Source organism: Equus caballus, chromosome 1 (genome assembly GCF_041296265.1).
Source record: "Equus caballus isolate H_3958 breed thoroughbred chromosome 1, TB-T2T, whole genome shotgun sequence".
NCBI lineage: Eukaryota > Metazoa > Chordata > Mammalia > Perissodactyla > Equidae > Equus > Equus caballus.
In genome coordinates this window covers 173962660-173980727 of record NC_091684.1, presented here as the reverse complement: position 1 = coordinate 173980727, position 18068 = coordinate 173962660, and the positions used below count along the sequence as shown (strand labels likewise).

At 43.3% G+C, this 18068-nt stretch overlaps 1 protein-coding gene and 1 long non-coding RNA gene across 8 annotated transcripts; one reads left to right on the top strand and one right to left on the bottom strand.

Annotated features, from left to right (window-relative positions):
• Positions 1-172: 172 nt before the first annotated feature.
• On the bottom strand, positions 173-8258 carry LOC111768761 (uncharacterized). The gene is made up of 3 exons (XR_002801275.2): positions 8118-8258; positions 4705-4836; positions 173-503 (listed from the first exon to the last, which is right to left on the bottom strand). It is a non-coding gene; the product is annotated as an uncharacterized lncRNA (long non-coding RNA).
• Positions 7830-15542, top strand: HAUS4 (HAUS augmin like complex subunit 4). 7 transcript variants are annotated; one of them, XM_070272746.1, is made up of 10 exons: positions 7830-8025; positions 10245-10322; positions 11779-11921; positions 12003-12134; positions 12472-12606; positions 13464-13560; positions 14081-14226; positions 14369-14499; positions 14862-14930; positions 15065-15542. In XM_070272746.1, exons 2-10 carry the CDS (start codon positions 10268-10270, stop codon positions 15246-15248), a joined length of 1092 nt encoding a protein of 363 aa, XP_070128847.1. In that variant the 5' UTR covers positions 7830-8025; positions 10245-10267; the 3' UTR covers positions 15249-15542. The 7 variants fall into 7 exon arrangements, with proteins under 7 accessions (XP_070128847.1, XP_014588992.2, XP_001494677.1 ...); XM_014733506.3 differs by lacking the exon at positions 7830-8025 and adding an exon at positions 8287-8489; XM_001494627.6 differs by lacking the exon at positions 7830-8025 and adding an exon at positions 8315-8481.
• Positions 15543-18068: the final 2526 nt, after the last annotated feature.

Genomic DNA, 18068 nt, shown 5'->3' with positions numbered 1-18068 from the left:
CTGGGAGATTGCTCATCTTAATAGTTCTATTTAATATTCACAATCGATACTGAAAGATTCATAGGGTGCTGCCAAGGATACAGCAAAAGGCAGACCTTGTTTGGCCAGCTTGGGACCTGATTTTCATCAATAGCCACTAATCCTGAATGGGGAAAGGAGGAAAATGGAAGAATTATGGATCCATTTTGTGTTTCTTTAGATGAGAGGTACAGGACAGGGCTGAGGCTTTCACAGCAGACTCAGGCTGTTTGCTCTAGCCAGCCCTGTTTGCTACAGGCCCGAATGTGGTTTATGAAGAATAAGGCTGGTGATGGTTCTCTCTCTGCCTTACTTCTAAGAGACGTGTCTGTTTCCCTCTTCACCACCTGGAGCTTTCAAGGCCAGGGAAATGGTAAGGTTCCATTTATAATCAGGCTGGAGACTCTCCTTAGTCAAGGAGGAGGTAGAGAAAGAGCTATTTCCAGGCATGTGAAGCCAGGTGGATGAGGTCCTTGAGATTGTACCTACATAGAAGGGAATAAAAAGAGGGAAAGGAGACTAAAAGGACTGGGAAAAAACCAGTGAGCATTTTTATTTTGTTTTTTAGAAGGACCAATATCCCAGAGCTGGCCTGGGGTCATTCAGAGCCCTAATGGTGAGGCTCCACAACAAGGACAAGTGTCTAACCAATCACAGTCCTCTCCATCCTCTCCTCCCTTGCAGCAAAGGAAAACCTAAGACTGGGCCTCTGCTGTGCCCACTGCTTGTGTAGGGCCCTTGGGATATCCACATTTGGCCTTGGTTGTGAAGGACTGAAGGTTTGACCTGAGAAATATGAGCAAACTGTTCCTGGAATGTATAGATTAGACCAGTCTAACTGGTGGTAGGAGAGTCAGAGGCAAATTCTGCCCACTATGGGTTTTACTTCACCTAAGCTTAGAAAGGACAGGGCTGAGCTGTGTGAAGGGAGCCAAGGTGCTATCCAAGCAGGGAGAGGTGGGTTAGGAGGAACATCTAAAAGGTACGGATAGACTTGTGTCCTAGAGAGTTAGAGCCAAGCCAGGTGTGAGTTTAGAGATAACCCAGTCAGTTCATTTTACTGAACGAAGAAATAAAAACTGAGTGATGATAGGACTTACCTACAGTCACGAAGCTGGAAAATGATGTCCCAAGTTTTGCAGACTAATAAAGAGCTTATTTCCCCTCTCCCTCCCCACCCCCCATCACAGGGACTCTTATGCAGAAGTAAACTGTAACTGAGATAAGCACTTCATTATGATAGAGCATTAGGGAAAGTTTTAGTGGGAAAGTCAGGGAACACAAGAGACAATTACGAAAACTTTTGGTTCTTACTAGTGCTTTTTTTGTTAACTAGAATTAGCAGTTGCCAAAGTACCTCTAAAAGTACATTAGGAGAAGCAAACGGAATATACTGCAGGAGAGTCCCCACCCTTGAGGCGGTCACAGTCTAGCCAGGGAGACAAATACACACAAAATGCCTTGAGAAGGTTACAGGCAACATGTCAATAAGTGCAAAGTAATTGAGTGTTACAAACAAAAGACCTAATGCCACAGAGGACAGATGAGAGGAGTGAGACTTTGTCTGGCTTTGATTATAGATCAGAAAGTGATGGCCTATAGGCTAAATCCTGCCCCCAAATGCATTGAGTTTGGCACACTGGAAGTTATTTTTTATAATATTAATTTGAACCCTAGTTGAGGAGTGAAAAGGGCCAGCTAATGTAGAAAGAATGATAGAATTGGAAAAACAGCATTTTGTGAACTTGAATACAATTTTTGTTTCTGGCAAAGATTATTAATTGGTGTTAAAAACCATATGTGAAATGGTTGGTGGACAACTGGTCATTCGTGTAGGGCCAGATAACACTATCAGTTTACAGTCTTGAGGCCAGAAATGTGACTGTATGTTGGAGGGGTCAGACTGTCATCACGCATTTCTGGGAATCAATCTACCGGTAGACCAGTTCTGGTGTGAGGCAAATACATAACCCAACCTAGTACATGTCCTAGCTGCTTCCCACTCCCAGAAGAAGTATGAGCTATAACTTGCAGTTTACAGGAAATACTGGGGATAGAGTAACAAAGTAAAGGACACTAGGAGGAAGCAACTAGACAAATCTAGGAGGTAAGGCATCCTGTAGGGCAACTAGCCAGCTCTCTTCAGCAAGTCAGTATGATTTTTTAAAAAGTCAAAATTGTTAGATTAAAGAGACTTAAGGGATATAATAACAATACAATGCATGGTCCAAAATTCCCTATTGGTTTAAATAGATCTCTATAAGAGATATTTCGGGTCAGTTGGAAAAATTTTAATTTGGACAGGGGAAGATGAGGTGAAAATTATTGAGATGGAAAAGTCAAAATCTTTAACAAAATGCCCATTCCCAAACCATATATACAGGGTAATCATATTTTGTTTATAAAATGTCTATATATTTATGAAAAAAACATTTGAAATGATATGCACTAAGGTGTCAGCAATAGTGACCTCTGAGTGGTGAGAATATGTTTGGTTGTTGTTGGCCTACATTCTCTATTTTTTTACAATGCATGTGTACTGCCTCTGTAATAAGAACAAGCTGTTTCAAATAAAATAACTTGCCAACATTTACAATACAGGAGATTTCACAGAAAAATCTGGATATTGTATACGAAGAGCTATCTCTCACCTCCGGGATTCCATTCCCACATGGCAGTGATTGGTTGGAGATGAGTGATGGCTGCTCCATTATTTGATGTATTCTCTTCTTAGTTTGTCACAGTCCCTACCACTCTCATCTGTGCCCTTCACACATTGCTTACCTGCCTGGCTTTCCTAATGCCTGGCTTTCCTAGACTTTTTTTCTTCTTTTTTTTTGAGGAAGATTAGCCCTGAGCTAACATCTGCTGCCAATCCTCCTCTTTTTGCTGAGGAAGACTGGCCTTGAGCTAACATCCATGCCCATCCTCGTGTACTTTATACGTGGGACGCCTCCCACAGCATGGCTTGACAAGTGGTATGTAGGTCTGCATCCGGGATCCGAACTGGTGAACCCTGGGCCACTGAAGCAGAACGTGCAAACTGAACCACTGCACCACTGGGCTGGCCCCTTCCCTAGACTTTCGAGTCAGTAACCCTTGATTTGGATTATCCCGATGGGCTCCCCATCCGTGGAGCCTCCCCACTATTAATCATTTGAAGGTACCAATAAATAGTTTTGAAATGCTGCCCAAGAAAAGCATCAATTCCAGAATTATCTGCACCTGGGTTTTTTATAAGGCAATCTAGTCGTGGGGAACCTAGGTGTAATAATTAAGCTACTTAGTTACCACAGTTGTGTACTATAAATTAGTTTAGCAAAATCTCTCTTTGGTAATTGGAAGAGAGAAAGTACTGTATACTAAATTGCTAACTTCCTCAGAGTTTTGCTTTTTTTGACATTACACCTTAATCACAGGAGGTTTTTCAAAAGTTATAATGTATGTTTTTCGCAAGCAGGAAACTCCAAATGCCCTTTGGTTGTTCTATTTCTCCTACTGGTTCTGATACAATTTTTAAAGGAGAAAATCTCGGGGCCAGCCCAGTGGCTGAGTAGTTAAGTTCGCGCACTCTGCTTCTGTGGCCCAGGATTTCAGCGGTTCGGATCCTGGGCGCAGACATGGCACCACTCATCAGGCCACGTTGAGGCAGTGTCCCACATGCCACAACTAGAAGGACCCACAACTGAAAAATAAACAACTATGTACTGGGGGAATTTGGGGAGAAAAAGCAGGAAAAAAAAGAGAAAATCTCCTTCATATGCAATTCAGTATAAGACAGTGTCATCATCAGTTTAAAATCCAGGGAAACACTTTTATCAGCCTGGCACATGTTTTCGCATTACAGCAGCACACTCGATCTGTTATAACAAGAGCTGCACCCGTTGTGCTTCATGTCTAGTTTTTCAAAATGATACTAGTCTTCTTCTGAATCAATTTCCTTTACTGTCTCATATTGCTTTGGTAAAAATTTTTCCAATCTGTCCCATTTTTTGAGCCAAATTTCTCAGCTTTTCTTTGAGCTCCAAAATTTCCTATCAGGCCTTGTTTATATCCTAGTTCACAACAGTGTCTCAAAGCAAAACCAGGTTTATTCCAGTTTGTATAACAAAAGTTTCCATGAACAGACAGGTAACCCTTGAAGCCACAAGGGGCTGGGTTTGAAATCCCCTTGGAAGGGTTAAGCAATTACAAAAATGGCACATTATGAACATTTGTTCTAAAATTTTCATTTGATGTCATAGGTTGATTACATATTTTCTTTATCCACTTGTTTTTTCCTGAAATCATGTACTTACAATGGGCATGAAATTTTCTAGCTTAATCATCAATAGTTGTGGCTCTGAATACCTTCATTTTCCAGTGAACACCCTTGAAAATAATTCTAAAATCTCTTGACTGCCTGTAAAATTTTTTATTCCTGAAACTAGTTTCTGGGTCCATAATACCATAATATATTCCCGCTACTTGCCTTCAGATACCTTCAAAGTGGTACAGCTTATTTTTTTTTTAATTTTTCTAAACAATTGCTAAATCTTCTAAACAGTTAAGTGTGGTTCCACAGTCCAATAGCTATTTTAATGTCCCAGCTTTGAAACTGGTTATTTAAGCCCAAATTTTCAGTGTCAGAACATATTCTACTCAGAAGTTTCCATTAGTTTGGTAAGTAGAATACCAAATACTCACCTGAAATCTCTACCTTTGGAGCACCATTTTGTTTCCCGGCTAGAGCATGGGAGGCAGAGTCCCTGCAATGTTCTCAGCAAATCTCCATTCTTCTCTGTAATTCTAAACAATGCAGCAAAGGAATGTCCGAGTCTGAAAGGTTAAGTAGACTTTTTCTCAGACTCCCATTTACATTTATCATCAAGTTAAAAAGCTATACACGAGTAGTTTTTGAAGACTTGATCAAGAGCAATGTCTTCAAGAAGGTAGAGCTAGATTGTGGGCAGGAGTTACACCTAATTTATGTGTCTATACCCCTACCCTTTGCCCCCTATCCCCCCACCCGCCACCCCCTCAACAGAGTCCAGCCAGGGACTACTCGAGCATGTTCTTGGCTTTATCATTAAAGAACATTTAAGAAGTGAGTGATTGTATTTTGCATATGGCATAGCAGAAGGTGAGATGAACAAAATTGATGAAGAGACAGGCCTATAAAGGCCAAGTGTTCCATGGAACAAACAAAACTATATAAGGTATTAGCACTGTGGGGGTGGTCAAAAATTCATTCTTTCAACAAATAAGTGCCTCTGTATGCCAAGCACTGAGATAGGTACCTTGGGGTCACGGAGGAAGCAGCTCCTATGTACAAACCCAAACAAGTTAAGGTTTTAAAGAGGATTCTGTACTCCTTCTCAGCAATAAAAAGATGAACTAAAAAAATGAATTACTGATACTGGCAACAACATGTATGAATCTCAAAATTAACTATGCTGAGTGAAAGAAGCCAGACCAAAAAAAAAAAAAGAGTACATCTTTGATTGCATTTATATAAAATTCTACAAAGCGCAAACTAATCTATAATGACAGAAAGCAGATCAGTAGTTGGGAGGGGCCAGAAAGAGGAACTGCAAAGGAGCAGAAGCAAACACTTAGGGGATGATGCATATGTTCACTATCTTGGTGAACTATCTGTGGTGATGGTTTCACAGATGTATAGTTACGTCAAAACTTAATGAACCTTAAACCGAATACTTTAATTTCAATGAGCACTTTAAATATTGTATGCCAAAATACCTCAATAAAGCTGTTTTTTAAAAAATCTGCAACACAGAGAAGGAGGCAGGGAAAGGAGAGAGAAAGAGCATGAATTCTAGGGCTTCTCTTGCAGCTCTTTCTTGCTCAAGGACACCAGATGGTGTCTGATTGTCAGGTCCTTTTTCAGTCTTTTGCTGCAGTTTTAACTGCCAGGATGGTCTATGGCCTCAACTTTCTAGTCTTATGTAGAACTGGCAAATTAAGTCTTTCACTTCAGCTGGTCCAGTCTCCTCTTGGACCCAGAATGCAGCTTGGACTCCCTGTCTCTGTTTCACTTCCTGGGATGTTTCCTTCGTTCTAAATGATCCAAATTTTCTCTCCTTTCAGGCCCAGCTAAGGTAAGATTTCGTGGTCTTTCCTATCCATTCCTGCAGAAGGAGTTCTGTAGAAGTTTCTCTAGTATTTACAATCTAAACTGCTCTTTTGCCACCTTTTTGCCACAGTGTATTATTTACTTTTCATGTGCATGTCTTACTTGCTCAACTAGATTATGAACTTCTTCATAAGGGACTGGGTCGTCTTTATCTTTGTGTCTCTCCCAAGGCATTTAATAAGTGCTTAATAAGTATCAATTTTAAAACACCTCACTTTGATAGTCTGTCCAAAGCACCTTCTCAGCCATTATCTCATTTGATCATTACATCAACACTATGAGATTGGAGGAGCTAGAAATATGTTATTTCCTCCTTTCGACAGATAAGGAACCTGAAGCCCAAGGTCACACAGCTTGTTAGAGACAGAGATTGAACATACGAAGGTTTGATCCAACTCCAGGCTTCCCATGGCTCACTCCTCTACCCTCCGACCTGAACACAGGCCTCTGCACCCTTCACCTCCTCATCCTCCCAAGTACTTGAGAGCTGCTTAGCCAAAGCTTTGTAGTACCGTCTTGGAAAACTTGACAAATATGAGACATGAAATTTCAGTTGATTTCTGATCAGCTCTGAGTCACCAAAGCATGCTTGCTATTTTGTTCCAAGTGCTGTTTGTTAGGGACATTATGCCTGATATTTAATGATGCTGCACTACAGAGCTGAGGAAGCATAAATGATTTTTAAAAGCCTCAGAAAATGACAGCACTTTAATATTAAGCATGAAAAGTGGCAGCTGACAAGATGACCAGGGATATAAAATTTCCACACTGGATCACACTATTCCCCACGTATTGCTGGTAGAATTCTCTAGTTAGTACTAAAAGAAAAGGTTAAACTCTCTACCACTCAGCATCCCCAGCCCTGAGAGTCCTTCCCCACCACCCCAGACTATCAGCTGTTTCTCTGATGCAGCAGATTCGATAACCTTGGTGCAGTTTACTTAGCATCAAGTATTACTTTTGAAATAATTCACCTAATGACTAGATTCTAGTCAACTTTGAAAAGAGGCTGGGGGTCAGGTTTAAGACAGAGAGAGGTTGGGGGACCCCCTTGAGAGGCTCAATGACCTTTGGTCAAAGTGCATAGCCAGCCTGAGGTCCATCCCAGGGAGGAGGCCAGGGATTTGTCTCCCTCCTCCCAGCACTGTCTTCTCTCCCTCTGACCTACTGCTGGGATCCCCCATTGGCTAAAACCAGTCAGGGAATATGGGGACCCTGAAGTCCTTACAGGTAGTCCTTACAGGTGGTCCTTACTGTCTACACAGGCTGTCGAGGAGCAGAATGCGGACCTGGGGGGCAAATGGAAGACATCCAGCTCATTGGTCTAGGTATGGGCAAGTGACCAGTCTGGCCAGTGAGACATGGTGCTTCTGGGGAAGATTTTCTCCCCTGACTGGTATAGGAAGAAGGCTCTCCCTCTTCCTGCTTGGGATGGTGTTGAGAGGATGTACTTCTTGGACTTCTGCAGCTACCTTGTGACCAGGAGGCGAATGCAAAGAGAACTGCAAAGAACCTTGACACCTTGTACAAAGCCTTGGGACCTTCAGCTTTAGACTTCTTGTTAAGCAAACAATACATGTCCATACAATTTTAAAAACGAAAGAGCGAGAGGTCAATGAAGGATGAGAGAGAAAGGAGAGGGCAGAGGAGCCTGGAAGAGGAAATGAGAGCGGGAGGCGGCGCAGCGCTGGAGGGCGGAGCCTGAGGGAGGAGCCCCGCAGTCTCCGTGTGGACGGCAGGTTTGGGAGGGTTGAGGCCACCGGGTCAGGTCCAGACTCTGCAAGCCGCGACCTTGAACAAGTCCCTTAGCCTCTTTGCGCCTTAGTTTCCCGCTCTGTAAAATGGGTACGACAATGACTTCCTCGTAGGACGCGGTAAGAGCTAAATGAAGCGAGGCAAGGCAGGTAGAACCCTCGGCACAGTGCCTGACTCACGGAGGCCCTCAATAAATGTTAGCAATTATTACCATTTTCTCGACATTTGCTCTTAACAAGGGGAGGTACCCCGGAGGAGGGCAAAGACGCCTTCCTCAGACCGCTCCCCTTCCCCGCCCGGACTCCCAACCCCGAGGCTGCGAGCCGTTGGGGTCTGAAGGTGCGCGCCCGGCGAGGGGCGGGGCCTGCCGTTCCCGCCTCTGGCGTGGCCACGCCCCTCGCCCCTCCCACGCGGCCTCTGATGCTCCTTTGCCCCTTCCTCTCCCAGGCGGTCCTCCTGGCCTTGCTTCCCCCAGCCCCTGCGCCCGGCCCGACTGAGAGGTTCCGGGGCCCGGGCCGGGCGGAGTTCCGGGCGTCGAGGCTCCGCACTGCCTCGGGAGCTTCCGCTGCCCTCGGGTGTGCAGGTTTGCTTCAGAGGGTCGGCGGGCGGCGCTGCGGGGAGGAGGAGCGGTGGGAGCGTCAATCCGGCCAGCCCCGGTCTCCGGCCGCCCAGGCCGCCCTCGCCCTTGGGGATCCTTGGCTGCCCAGACGGAAGGAAAGTAGGCGCCGGAGAGCCCGCTCCGCATTTTGATTCATCTCGGGCCCTGTAAGGGTCACATCTTGTGAAAATACCTGTAAAATCAATTTAACGTTCAGTGCAGCGTGTAAAGACAGCTCTAAGAATTTAAAAGACGCCTGAGTCAGAACATTTAAATGCTTGGGTCCCTGTAGCAGCGTTTTAACACGTCTGAGTGCAGAGGGTGGAGAATCGAGCCTGATTGCCGCCACCTTCCACGCCCTGTAACATTTTAAAAGGGTAAAGAAAAGCGCCCTAAAAAACCCCAAGTGGGCGGTTCCCTTAGGCAGGGAAGAACAGCTGACTTTTTAAAAATTTGGGTTGGTCCTCATTTCTGTGTGCAAAATTTGCCTGCAGAACTTTCTTTTGCGGGCTTAGATCTATGATAAACAGAATTGCTGAAACACAGAGCTTAACTAAGTAGTGGCTTTTGTTGACAAGTCGATTGTGTTATTAATTCTTAATGTCTCATCCAAGGCCGGAATCGTTATCTCAGTTTTGCAGGTGGAAAAAAGTTTGGCACAAAAAAGCATTTCCCTTCAATTCACACAGAAGCAGCGGCTGAGCTGCAAATTAAGTCCTAGCATTCTGACTCCTCAGCTGCGTCCCCCTCTAGACCAGGTTACAAAACAAATGAGTAGTTACTTTGATGTTACTCATAAAACGAGGGAGTAAACCAAATGTTCTGTGAACATGAAGTGTTAAATCATAACCCTCTATGTCTCTTCTGCTTTGGGAGGCTCAGCTGACCTTTGGAGTTGATACAGAGAGGAGGAGGTGGGGCAAAAAAGGGGAAAATAATGTCAGGGGAAAAATTTTGTCTCCGGAGTCCAAACTGTTCCCATCTTTACTGTCGCCTTTGTGTTGACGTCATTCTTTTCAGTGTACTCCGTGTTCTGGCACAACACGGAGAGCTCACGTCCCGGCCTCAGCCGCATTAACTACCCCTTTGCGTTCCTCCTTTGGCACTGACCTCCCTGTCAGTCTTCTTGTCGTGCTCCTTCCTCCAGGTGCTCTTTACTAAAGCTGTTATGTGAAAACCAGTTGTTGTTGTTCAAGTGTGGAATGATTTGTCACTCCTGAAGGATGTTTCTAGAGTTAATGATCAAAAACTACCAACAGATCTTAGATGAAAGGACAAGTTAAAGAAGCGCAGAAACTATTGTGGAATTTGATAGCTGACTTATTTGACTGGGGAAAAAACCAGACTTTGATTTTTTTTTTCCCTTTCCCCAGTTCACTCCTAACTGGAAAGCAGCAGCTCAGTTCTAACTTAGATGAAATGGTGGGGGGAGGGGGACATCCTTCTGTTTAGTGAATTGGAAAGTTTTCTTTCCTAAGGAAGCTCCTTTTTAGACAGCTTGGAACAAGTGGAAACATTTATTTGCTTAGAATGCAAAATGTTTTGCCACTTGTAAGTCTGTTTGTCCCTAAAACTTGTGTAAGAGCTTGGGACTCAGGATGTGTGATATAGTCCTTCTCTGTAAGAGGCGTCCATGATTCCTCAGCATGTAGACAACAGAAATTCCAACCCAAGGTAGTTTTCTCTGGAACAGCCAGCCAGTTTATTCATCGTTTTGTTTTCTTTCACTCTGTTCCGCAGAGAAGGAATCCCAAGAAACTCAGATGGCGTCCGGGGATTTCTGCTCACCTGGAGAAGGAGTGGAAATACTCCAGCAAGGTAAGAGTAGCCGTTTGCAAGAGGGTTGATGACTTATCCAGAAAGGTCTTATCCAGGTTCTTGCCTTCTATAATAAAAAGGATTTATAATGTTCACCAGTATGATTTCTCTCACTGAAGCCTAAGTTTCGGGGGAAACTAGAATACATGAAGATTCTTAAACACTCTTATTAGAAAACAGATTACATTGACTCCTGTTCAGTACCTACTTGTGCAGTAGACTAAAAACTCAAGATGCGGGGCCAGCCCCATGGCCGAGTGGTTGGGTTTGTGCACTCTGCTTCGGCGGCCCAGGGTTTCGCTAGTTCAGATCCTGGGCCCGGACATGGCACTGCTCGTCAGGCCATGCTGAGGCGGCATCTCACATGCTACAACTAGAAGGACCCACAACTAAAAATACACAACTGTGTACTGGAGTGCTTTGGGAGAAAAAAGAAAAGTAAAATCTTTGGGGGAAAAAAAGAGAAAAACTCAAGATGCTCCCATGCTGTGTCAGCAAGCATATCATGAAGATAAGGGTGACCAGCAAACTCCTTGAAGGCTTCCTTCCTTCTTGTGTCTTTAATTTTCTCATTTCTTGTTCTCTAAAATCTCAGATCCTCCATATCTTGAATTCTTTCCATATCTCAAATCCTTTCTGTATCTTGAATCCTTCAAGAACTTGAATCTTCTACATTTTGATCATTTCCATATTGATCCTTCAGTGCCTCAGGGGAAAAAAGAGATTTCTTATTCTCTAAAAGGACTTTGGGTATGGTGGTCCAAAGAATGAAAATTCGAGTGTTTTGCAAGTAGGAGTAAAACAGAATACTCCAGCAGAAAGCATGTGGGAAAAGAGGTAGAAAGAAAGACCCTTGAGTATATGGAATAACCAGAGAATCCCAGTTTCTTGCACTTTTTCTCAAGCATGTGCTGTTATGCATCCACATGGGTTACTCAACTCTGCTGACAATAAGGAGAACTTGGTTAGTTAAATTTTTTGCTTACTTTTGAGAGTATACCTTCTCTCAGTCTTGCTTATGCAACTAGAGATCATATCCAAAGTTGGAACTTTACAAGTGTTTTTTCCCCTTCCTTAAGAACTCTAGTCATTCTGTGTGAATGAGGCATTCTGGGTACTGTGGTGACCCCTACTAACAGGTCCCTAATTGATTCTATTTGTCTACTACTTCCCAACTGTATTTCCATTTTCTAAAATCTTAGTTTTATTAGAGGCTCATTCCCTAATTCTTGATTAATATCCTTGGATATAATATAAATGCTTGTTACTTTGAGTATTACCTCTAGTTTATTTGTATATTTTTTAAAAAAATTTCATTAGATTTAGAAAACTTCTCTACCAAAAACCTAGGGGTTTTTTGGAAGTGAATGTTAAGCTAAGAGTTACACTCGATTATATAAAGTAAGAGTCCATACCTTCTTTGCTTTTTTGTCCCTTTGGGGGACATCCTATTAAGTGTGCAGCAAACAGCTTCCTCCTTGCAACCTGAGTGAAGAGGACCTGTTACAGAACCCGCACTTCAGCAAACTTCTGCTGAGTCTCTCACAGCATGTGGACGAGAGTGGCTTAAGCCTCACCCTGGCAAAGGAGCAGGCTCAGGTAAGAACCCTGGGAGGAGGGAGGAAGGAAAAGTCTTCCAAGAGAGCGAGGCTCCTATCTGGCATTTTTTGGGTTTTCTAGGCATGGAAGGAAGTTCGGCTACATAAGACAACATGGTTGAGGTCTGAGATTTTACAGAGAGTCATTCAAGAGCTGCTTGTGGACTACTATGTGAAGACACAAGACACAAATTTAACTTCTGAGGACAAAAAGGTGAGGCAGGAGAGATGAAGTAGGGGTTGGGTACCAGCTATAGGAATGACCAGGCCAATTGCACCTTCGTCTGATTATATGATTTGGGGGAAAGAAGAGCTTTGAATATGGTTATCAAAAAAGAAATGGACTGTAGTTATGGGGAAAGAGGTAGGTGTGATGTCAGAGTGTTGAAAAGAAAGATTGACAGGGGAAGGCCCTGGCAGCTAAGTTATCTGAAGGTATGACATGTTTGAGGACTTTGAAAATGTGTGGAGAACTGGTCTGAGAAGATGGAGGAGGTGGAGTGGGAGAGGTTTCACAGTAACCTCTTTTTGTTTTTTATTCTCTTTCTCAGTTTCATGAGACCCTTGAACAGCGGCTACTCGTGACTGAACTGACACAGCTCTTAGGTCCTAGCCAGGAGAGGGAGATGCCTCCGGTGCTCGGGCTGGAGAAGGCAGACCTTCTGGAGCTCATGCCACCTTCAGAGGTTGGGAGTGGGCAGATATTGGGACCAAAGAAGCAAAATGGGTTAATTTCTCCAATATACTTAAATATTTTTTTGTTACGCTTTATTATCTTTGTAAAAATGATACACGTTCATGGTGACCAAACTCAAATAAATAAGGAAAATGTTACACAGAAGACAGTAAAAGCTGAAATACAACTACATCTAGAAATAAATACAGTATTATTATATACAGCTTGACATAAATGGTATTCTCCCCTCCATGATTATAGAGAGAGTATAATCTGTTTTCACTGCATATATTTTGGACTTTTTTTCAAGTCAATAAAAAAAGTAAATAAAATGATACCTCCTAAAGCACTCTTAGCACAGTGTCCAGACACATAGTGCTCACTGTTCTTATTATATCAGCAGTTTCGATCCCTGATAGGATTCCACTGTGTGGATGTAGCATAATTTGCTTAACCTTATTGATGGATATCAATTCAAGGTTCTTTCCACATTTTTGCTCTTAGAAACCACACTGATATGAACATGCTAGTTCATACGTTTTTTAATATGATTATTTCCTGGGTGTTAGTACTCAAAGTGGGATTACCGGGTCAGGGAATACACATGTAGAACACACTAGTAGATACTGTAAAACTGCTCTCCAGAAAGGCGTTCCCAGTGCCCCGGTTCTCCACATTTTCATCAACGTGTGATCTTGACAGTCATTTTATTCTTTGCTGATTTAATAGGGTAAAAGTGAAACTCCCTGATGTGTCTTGAGGCATTTTCTTTGGTTAGCATTGAGATTGTTATCATGTATTCATTGGCTGGATCTTCCTAGTTCCAACAGTCTGTTTGCATCTCTTTTTTTGTTTCTGTGGCTGTAGGATTTTGTGCGGATGAGAGCTCAGCTCCCGCTAGAAGTGGAGGAACAGCTCAAGAAGAAATGTTTTGCCCTTCTCTGCTACCATGATCCCAGTTCAGGTGAGTGCTGGCTCTCCCTGCCCTGTTCACAGCTGGCCTTCAGGGCTCCTGGTCTGCTCTTTTGAGAATAGTGTATTTGGATTTTCAATTTGGGACAGAAGCTGGGAGGCATTGGAGATGCTTATTTGTTTGTTTTCTTGTTGATAGAATAAAAGCAAGAGATTTTGTAAGGACTTCTTTTGTTGAGCAAGGTAGTAAGTGGGAGTGTCCTCTGGCTGCAGAGAAGGATGAGTTCTTCTCGGGAGAATCAGAATGGAATGGGGAGGAAAGTTCAGGCTATACGTGTTCCCCTTGTTTTTGTTTCTGTGATTTAGGAATTAAGCACCAAATCTGGAATTAAAGGTAAGAGTGAAGAGAACTCAATTACGAGAACCGGACTGTTTTTAACAAGACATCCAAAGAAAACCTGGATGAAGACAGAATTTGTAGGGCTAGGTGTAGAATAGGGGCACTGAAAAACAGCCTTAGATGGGAGTAGCAGTTAGGGTTTTCCTGTCCAGTCGTCTGTCTCTTTGCTCAGATTCAGACAGTGAAACCCTGAAGGCAGCAAAGGTGTGGAAACTGGCAGAGGTCCTGCTGGGTGAGAAGCAGCAGTGCCAGGATGCCAAGAGCCAGCAGAAGGAGCAGATGGTGCTGCTGGAGAAGAAGAGTGCCACCTACTCCCAGGTTTGTCAGGGCAGTGGGGTAGCCTGCTGTATCTTTTACCCTGACCCCAGGGGCACCTTTGGAGAAGCCCAGGTTTCTGATCTGCCTTCTTTTCTACCATCTTTTGTTTATGTCCTCTTCCTCCTGCCTCCTGGGGACTCAGGTGCTTCTCCGCTGCCTGGCCTTGCTGCAGAGGCTTCTTCAGGAGCACCGGCTGAAGACTCAGTCTGAGCTAGACCGCATCAATGCCCAGTACCTGGAGATCAAGTGCAGTGCCATGATCCTTAAGCTGAGGTGAGCTATGACCCCTGTGGATCTAAGGGACTCTGTCTCACACACCACCCCCTCCAACCCTCGCCCTCGTCTCTCTTTCCTCTCCTCCATGTCTAGCACCTTGTGGGTATTTAGTAAATGTCACTCAACAGTACTCGCCTTTGGAATACCCCAAAACTTTCAACATTCTGGAGACTTACATTTTAAAGCCTTCTGAAATAGGTGCTTTACTGTGAGATAAATTGCTCAGGAATTCAGTATGACCTTGTTTATCCTGTCACTCCTTAGCCCACACCTTGACCATGGGCAGGTACTGTGTCTCATTCCTAACTCTGCTGCTGTCAGGGCTCCTCAGCTTGACATTTCTTTCTTCCCTCTGTCAGGATGGAGGAGCTGAAGATTCTGTCTGACACTTACACTGCCGAGAAAGTGGAAGTTCATCGTCTCATTAGGTGAGAACTCCCAAGAGCCTGGCAGAGCTCGTTCTGACAGTCTCCAGACTCATTCATTTTGACCTGTTCCCATTCTTGTCTGCTTTCTGAGGAGCCAGATCCTTATATTGTATCTTCTGTGCCTGGGCTCTTAGGGACCGTTTGGAGGGGGCCATTCGCCTCCAAGAGCAGGACATGGAGAAGTCCCGACAGGTCCTGAACACCTATGAGGTCCTCGGGGAGGAGTTCGACAGGCTGGTAAAAGAGTATACCCAACTCAAGCAGGCAACTGAGAACAAGCGCTGGGCCCTCCAGGAGTTCAGCAAGGCCTACCGCTGAGCGCTGGCAGGGCCAGGAGGCACAGCTGCTGCATGGGTGCTGCCTCCTTCTCTTCCTGCTAATGGGACCACCTCCACCTGAGGCCACCGTCACTCTCAGGGGAGTGTGGGAACACTTGCTTGAAACACGGCAGTCCTTTAGGCAATATCCTGGTTTCTCTTCCTTGTTTACAATGACGGAGTCTCTTCTGGAAAATGTAGCTAGTTTATATAATTTTGTGTACAGCTATTTGTCAGTGTCAGCCCTGTATTGTAGTTGATTATCTCTTGAATAAAGTGATGATATTGTGGCTTAGGATTTTAGTCATTTTCCTTTGGGCAAAGATGGACAAAGAATTTCGAAGGCTATGTGGAAAAGGAGGGGAAACTGAGTGGATCCAAATAGAGACAGATCTATAATGCTTATGCAAAGGGTGCGAGGTAGGATTGTCACCTGGCCACTTGGAGTCTTAGAGGCTTCCTTCTTAGGGAGCAGAAATGGATTAAAACTGGGCTTGCTCTTGAACTATAATCTCCGGAGGGGTGCTAGATGCTTAGGTGAGTAGGAAACTATTTTGCCACTCTCATTCTGTGACTCTCAGTGAGGTGGTTATGATAAAGCAGCTGGGCATCCAGCTCTGCTACAGGAAAGGACATAAGCCACTTGTGCTCCTGGTTCCCTCTGGTGGGGTTTGAGGGTTACTTCTTTCTCCAAAAGCAAAGGGTGGGAGGAGATCACCCTGAGGAAGCAAGTTCTGCAGTGTCCTTAGCTTAGAACAAGGCAGGGCCATGGCTGGTGTCAAAGTCAGGGACTGAAAAGAGAAGCAGAAGACCCTCTACTCTTATTTAGGATAGCCTACTCAGCTTCTCAGACCACTTTCCAGGGAGACTGTCTTGAGGCATTCTTTTGCTAAGATCAAATAATGATGGTCTTGGATTGATCTATAGGAAAATTAAGGCCTTTGACTCAACTTTAAATTTTTCTGCACATTTTGGCCCACACAAAATGAATAAATAGCTTTAATAGAAAATCTCAGAAATAGTTGATATTGCTTAGTTCTGTAGTTTTTTTTACCCAACTTTTTTTGGGGAAAGTTTTCAAACCTACAGAAAAGTTGAAAGAATAGTATGATAAGCACCAATATACTCAACCTAGATTCAACAATTACTGACATTTTGCTTTTTTCTTTCTTCTCTTTCCTGTTGCTCTCTTTTTATACATAGTAGATATAGTTATACAGACTTTTTTTTCTGAACCATTTTATAGTAAGTTGCAGATATTCCATTTCCTCAATACTTAAGCAGGCAACTCTTAAAATAAGGGCACTCTCCTGTATAACTAATAAATTACACCTAAAAAATTAATAATTTTATAATATCTATTACTCAGGTCATATTCAAATTTCTCCAATTTTTTTTCATGGTCTGGGGTCCAATAAAGGTTCACGTATTACATTTGGATGTTAGGTTTCTTTAATTTCTTTTAAAATAGGACATTCCTTGGGGCCGGCCCTGTGGCCGAGTGGTTAAGTTTGCACGCTTCGCTTTGGCGGCCCAGGGTTTCGCCAGTTTGGACCCTGGGCACGGACATGGCACCATTCATCAGGCTATGCTCAGGCGGCGTCCCACATCCTACAACTAGAAGGACCCACAACTAAAAAAATATACAACTATGTACTGGGGGGCTTTGGGGAGAAAAAGGAAAAATAAAAATCTTTAAAATAGCACATTCCTAATGCTTTTTTTTTTTTTAATGAAATTGACTCTGGAAAATCCAGGCCAGTTACCTTGTGGAATGTCCCATTGTCTAATTGTTTCCTGTGTTGGTTAACTTGTTCCTCTCCTGTTCTGTCCAGTATAGTAGCCAGTAGCCACATGTAGCTATTTAAATTCAAGTTAATTAAAATGAAACAAAATTAAACTTTCAGTAGGTTGGTGGTTACTGTATTAGTGCAGATATACAACATTTACATCATTGCAGAAAGTTCTCTTGGACAGTGCTATAAGCCTACATTTCCTGTAAACTGGAAGTAGGTCTACAGGCTTTATTAGATTCAGGTTAAACATTTTTGCAAAGAATACTTAATAGATGACATTACGTACTTCACATTACATCACCCTGGAGCCACATCAGGTCAGAATGTCTCACTATTAATTATGATGAGTTTGATTGCTTGGTTAAGGTGGCGACTGCCAGATCTCTCTAATCTATGAAAGTACATTTTCCCTTTATAGTTAGTAGCATCTGGAAATGAACATCAAAAACCTCAAAATAGTTCTTCCTGATATTTATTGTGCATTCAGCATTTCCTCATTTAATCAGGTGCTCATCTTGAACCATACTAGGTTTTGGTATTTGAAATAATAAGGATAATAATTTTAAAAATGGACCCTGTCCTCAATGTTTATAACCTATAGACAATAGTAAACCCACAAAAACCATCTAAGAATATAGAGTAACAGGAAGTACAAATAAATATAGTTGAAGGGGCCAGCCCCGTGGCCGAGTGGTTAAGTTTGCGCGCTCTGCTTTCACGGCCCAGGGTTTCATCAGTTCGGATCCTGGACGTGGACATGGCAGTGCTCATCAGGCCACGACGAAGCGGCATCCCACATGCTACAACTAGAAGGACCCACAACTAAAATATACAACTATGTACTGGGGGGATTTGGGGAGAAAAAGAAAAAAAAAAAGATTGGCAACAGTTGTTAGCTCAGGTGCCAATCTTTATTAAAAAAAAAAATGTGGTTGAAAACCAAGAGAAGTGAGTCAGGAATTATAAGGCAGAGGCTTCGTAGAGAAGGCAGATTTGATTCAGGCTTTGTAGAGGTGAGTTTGGGA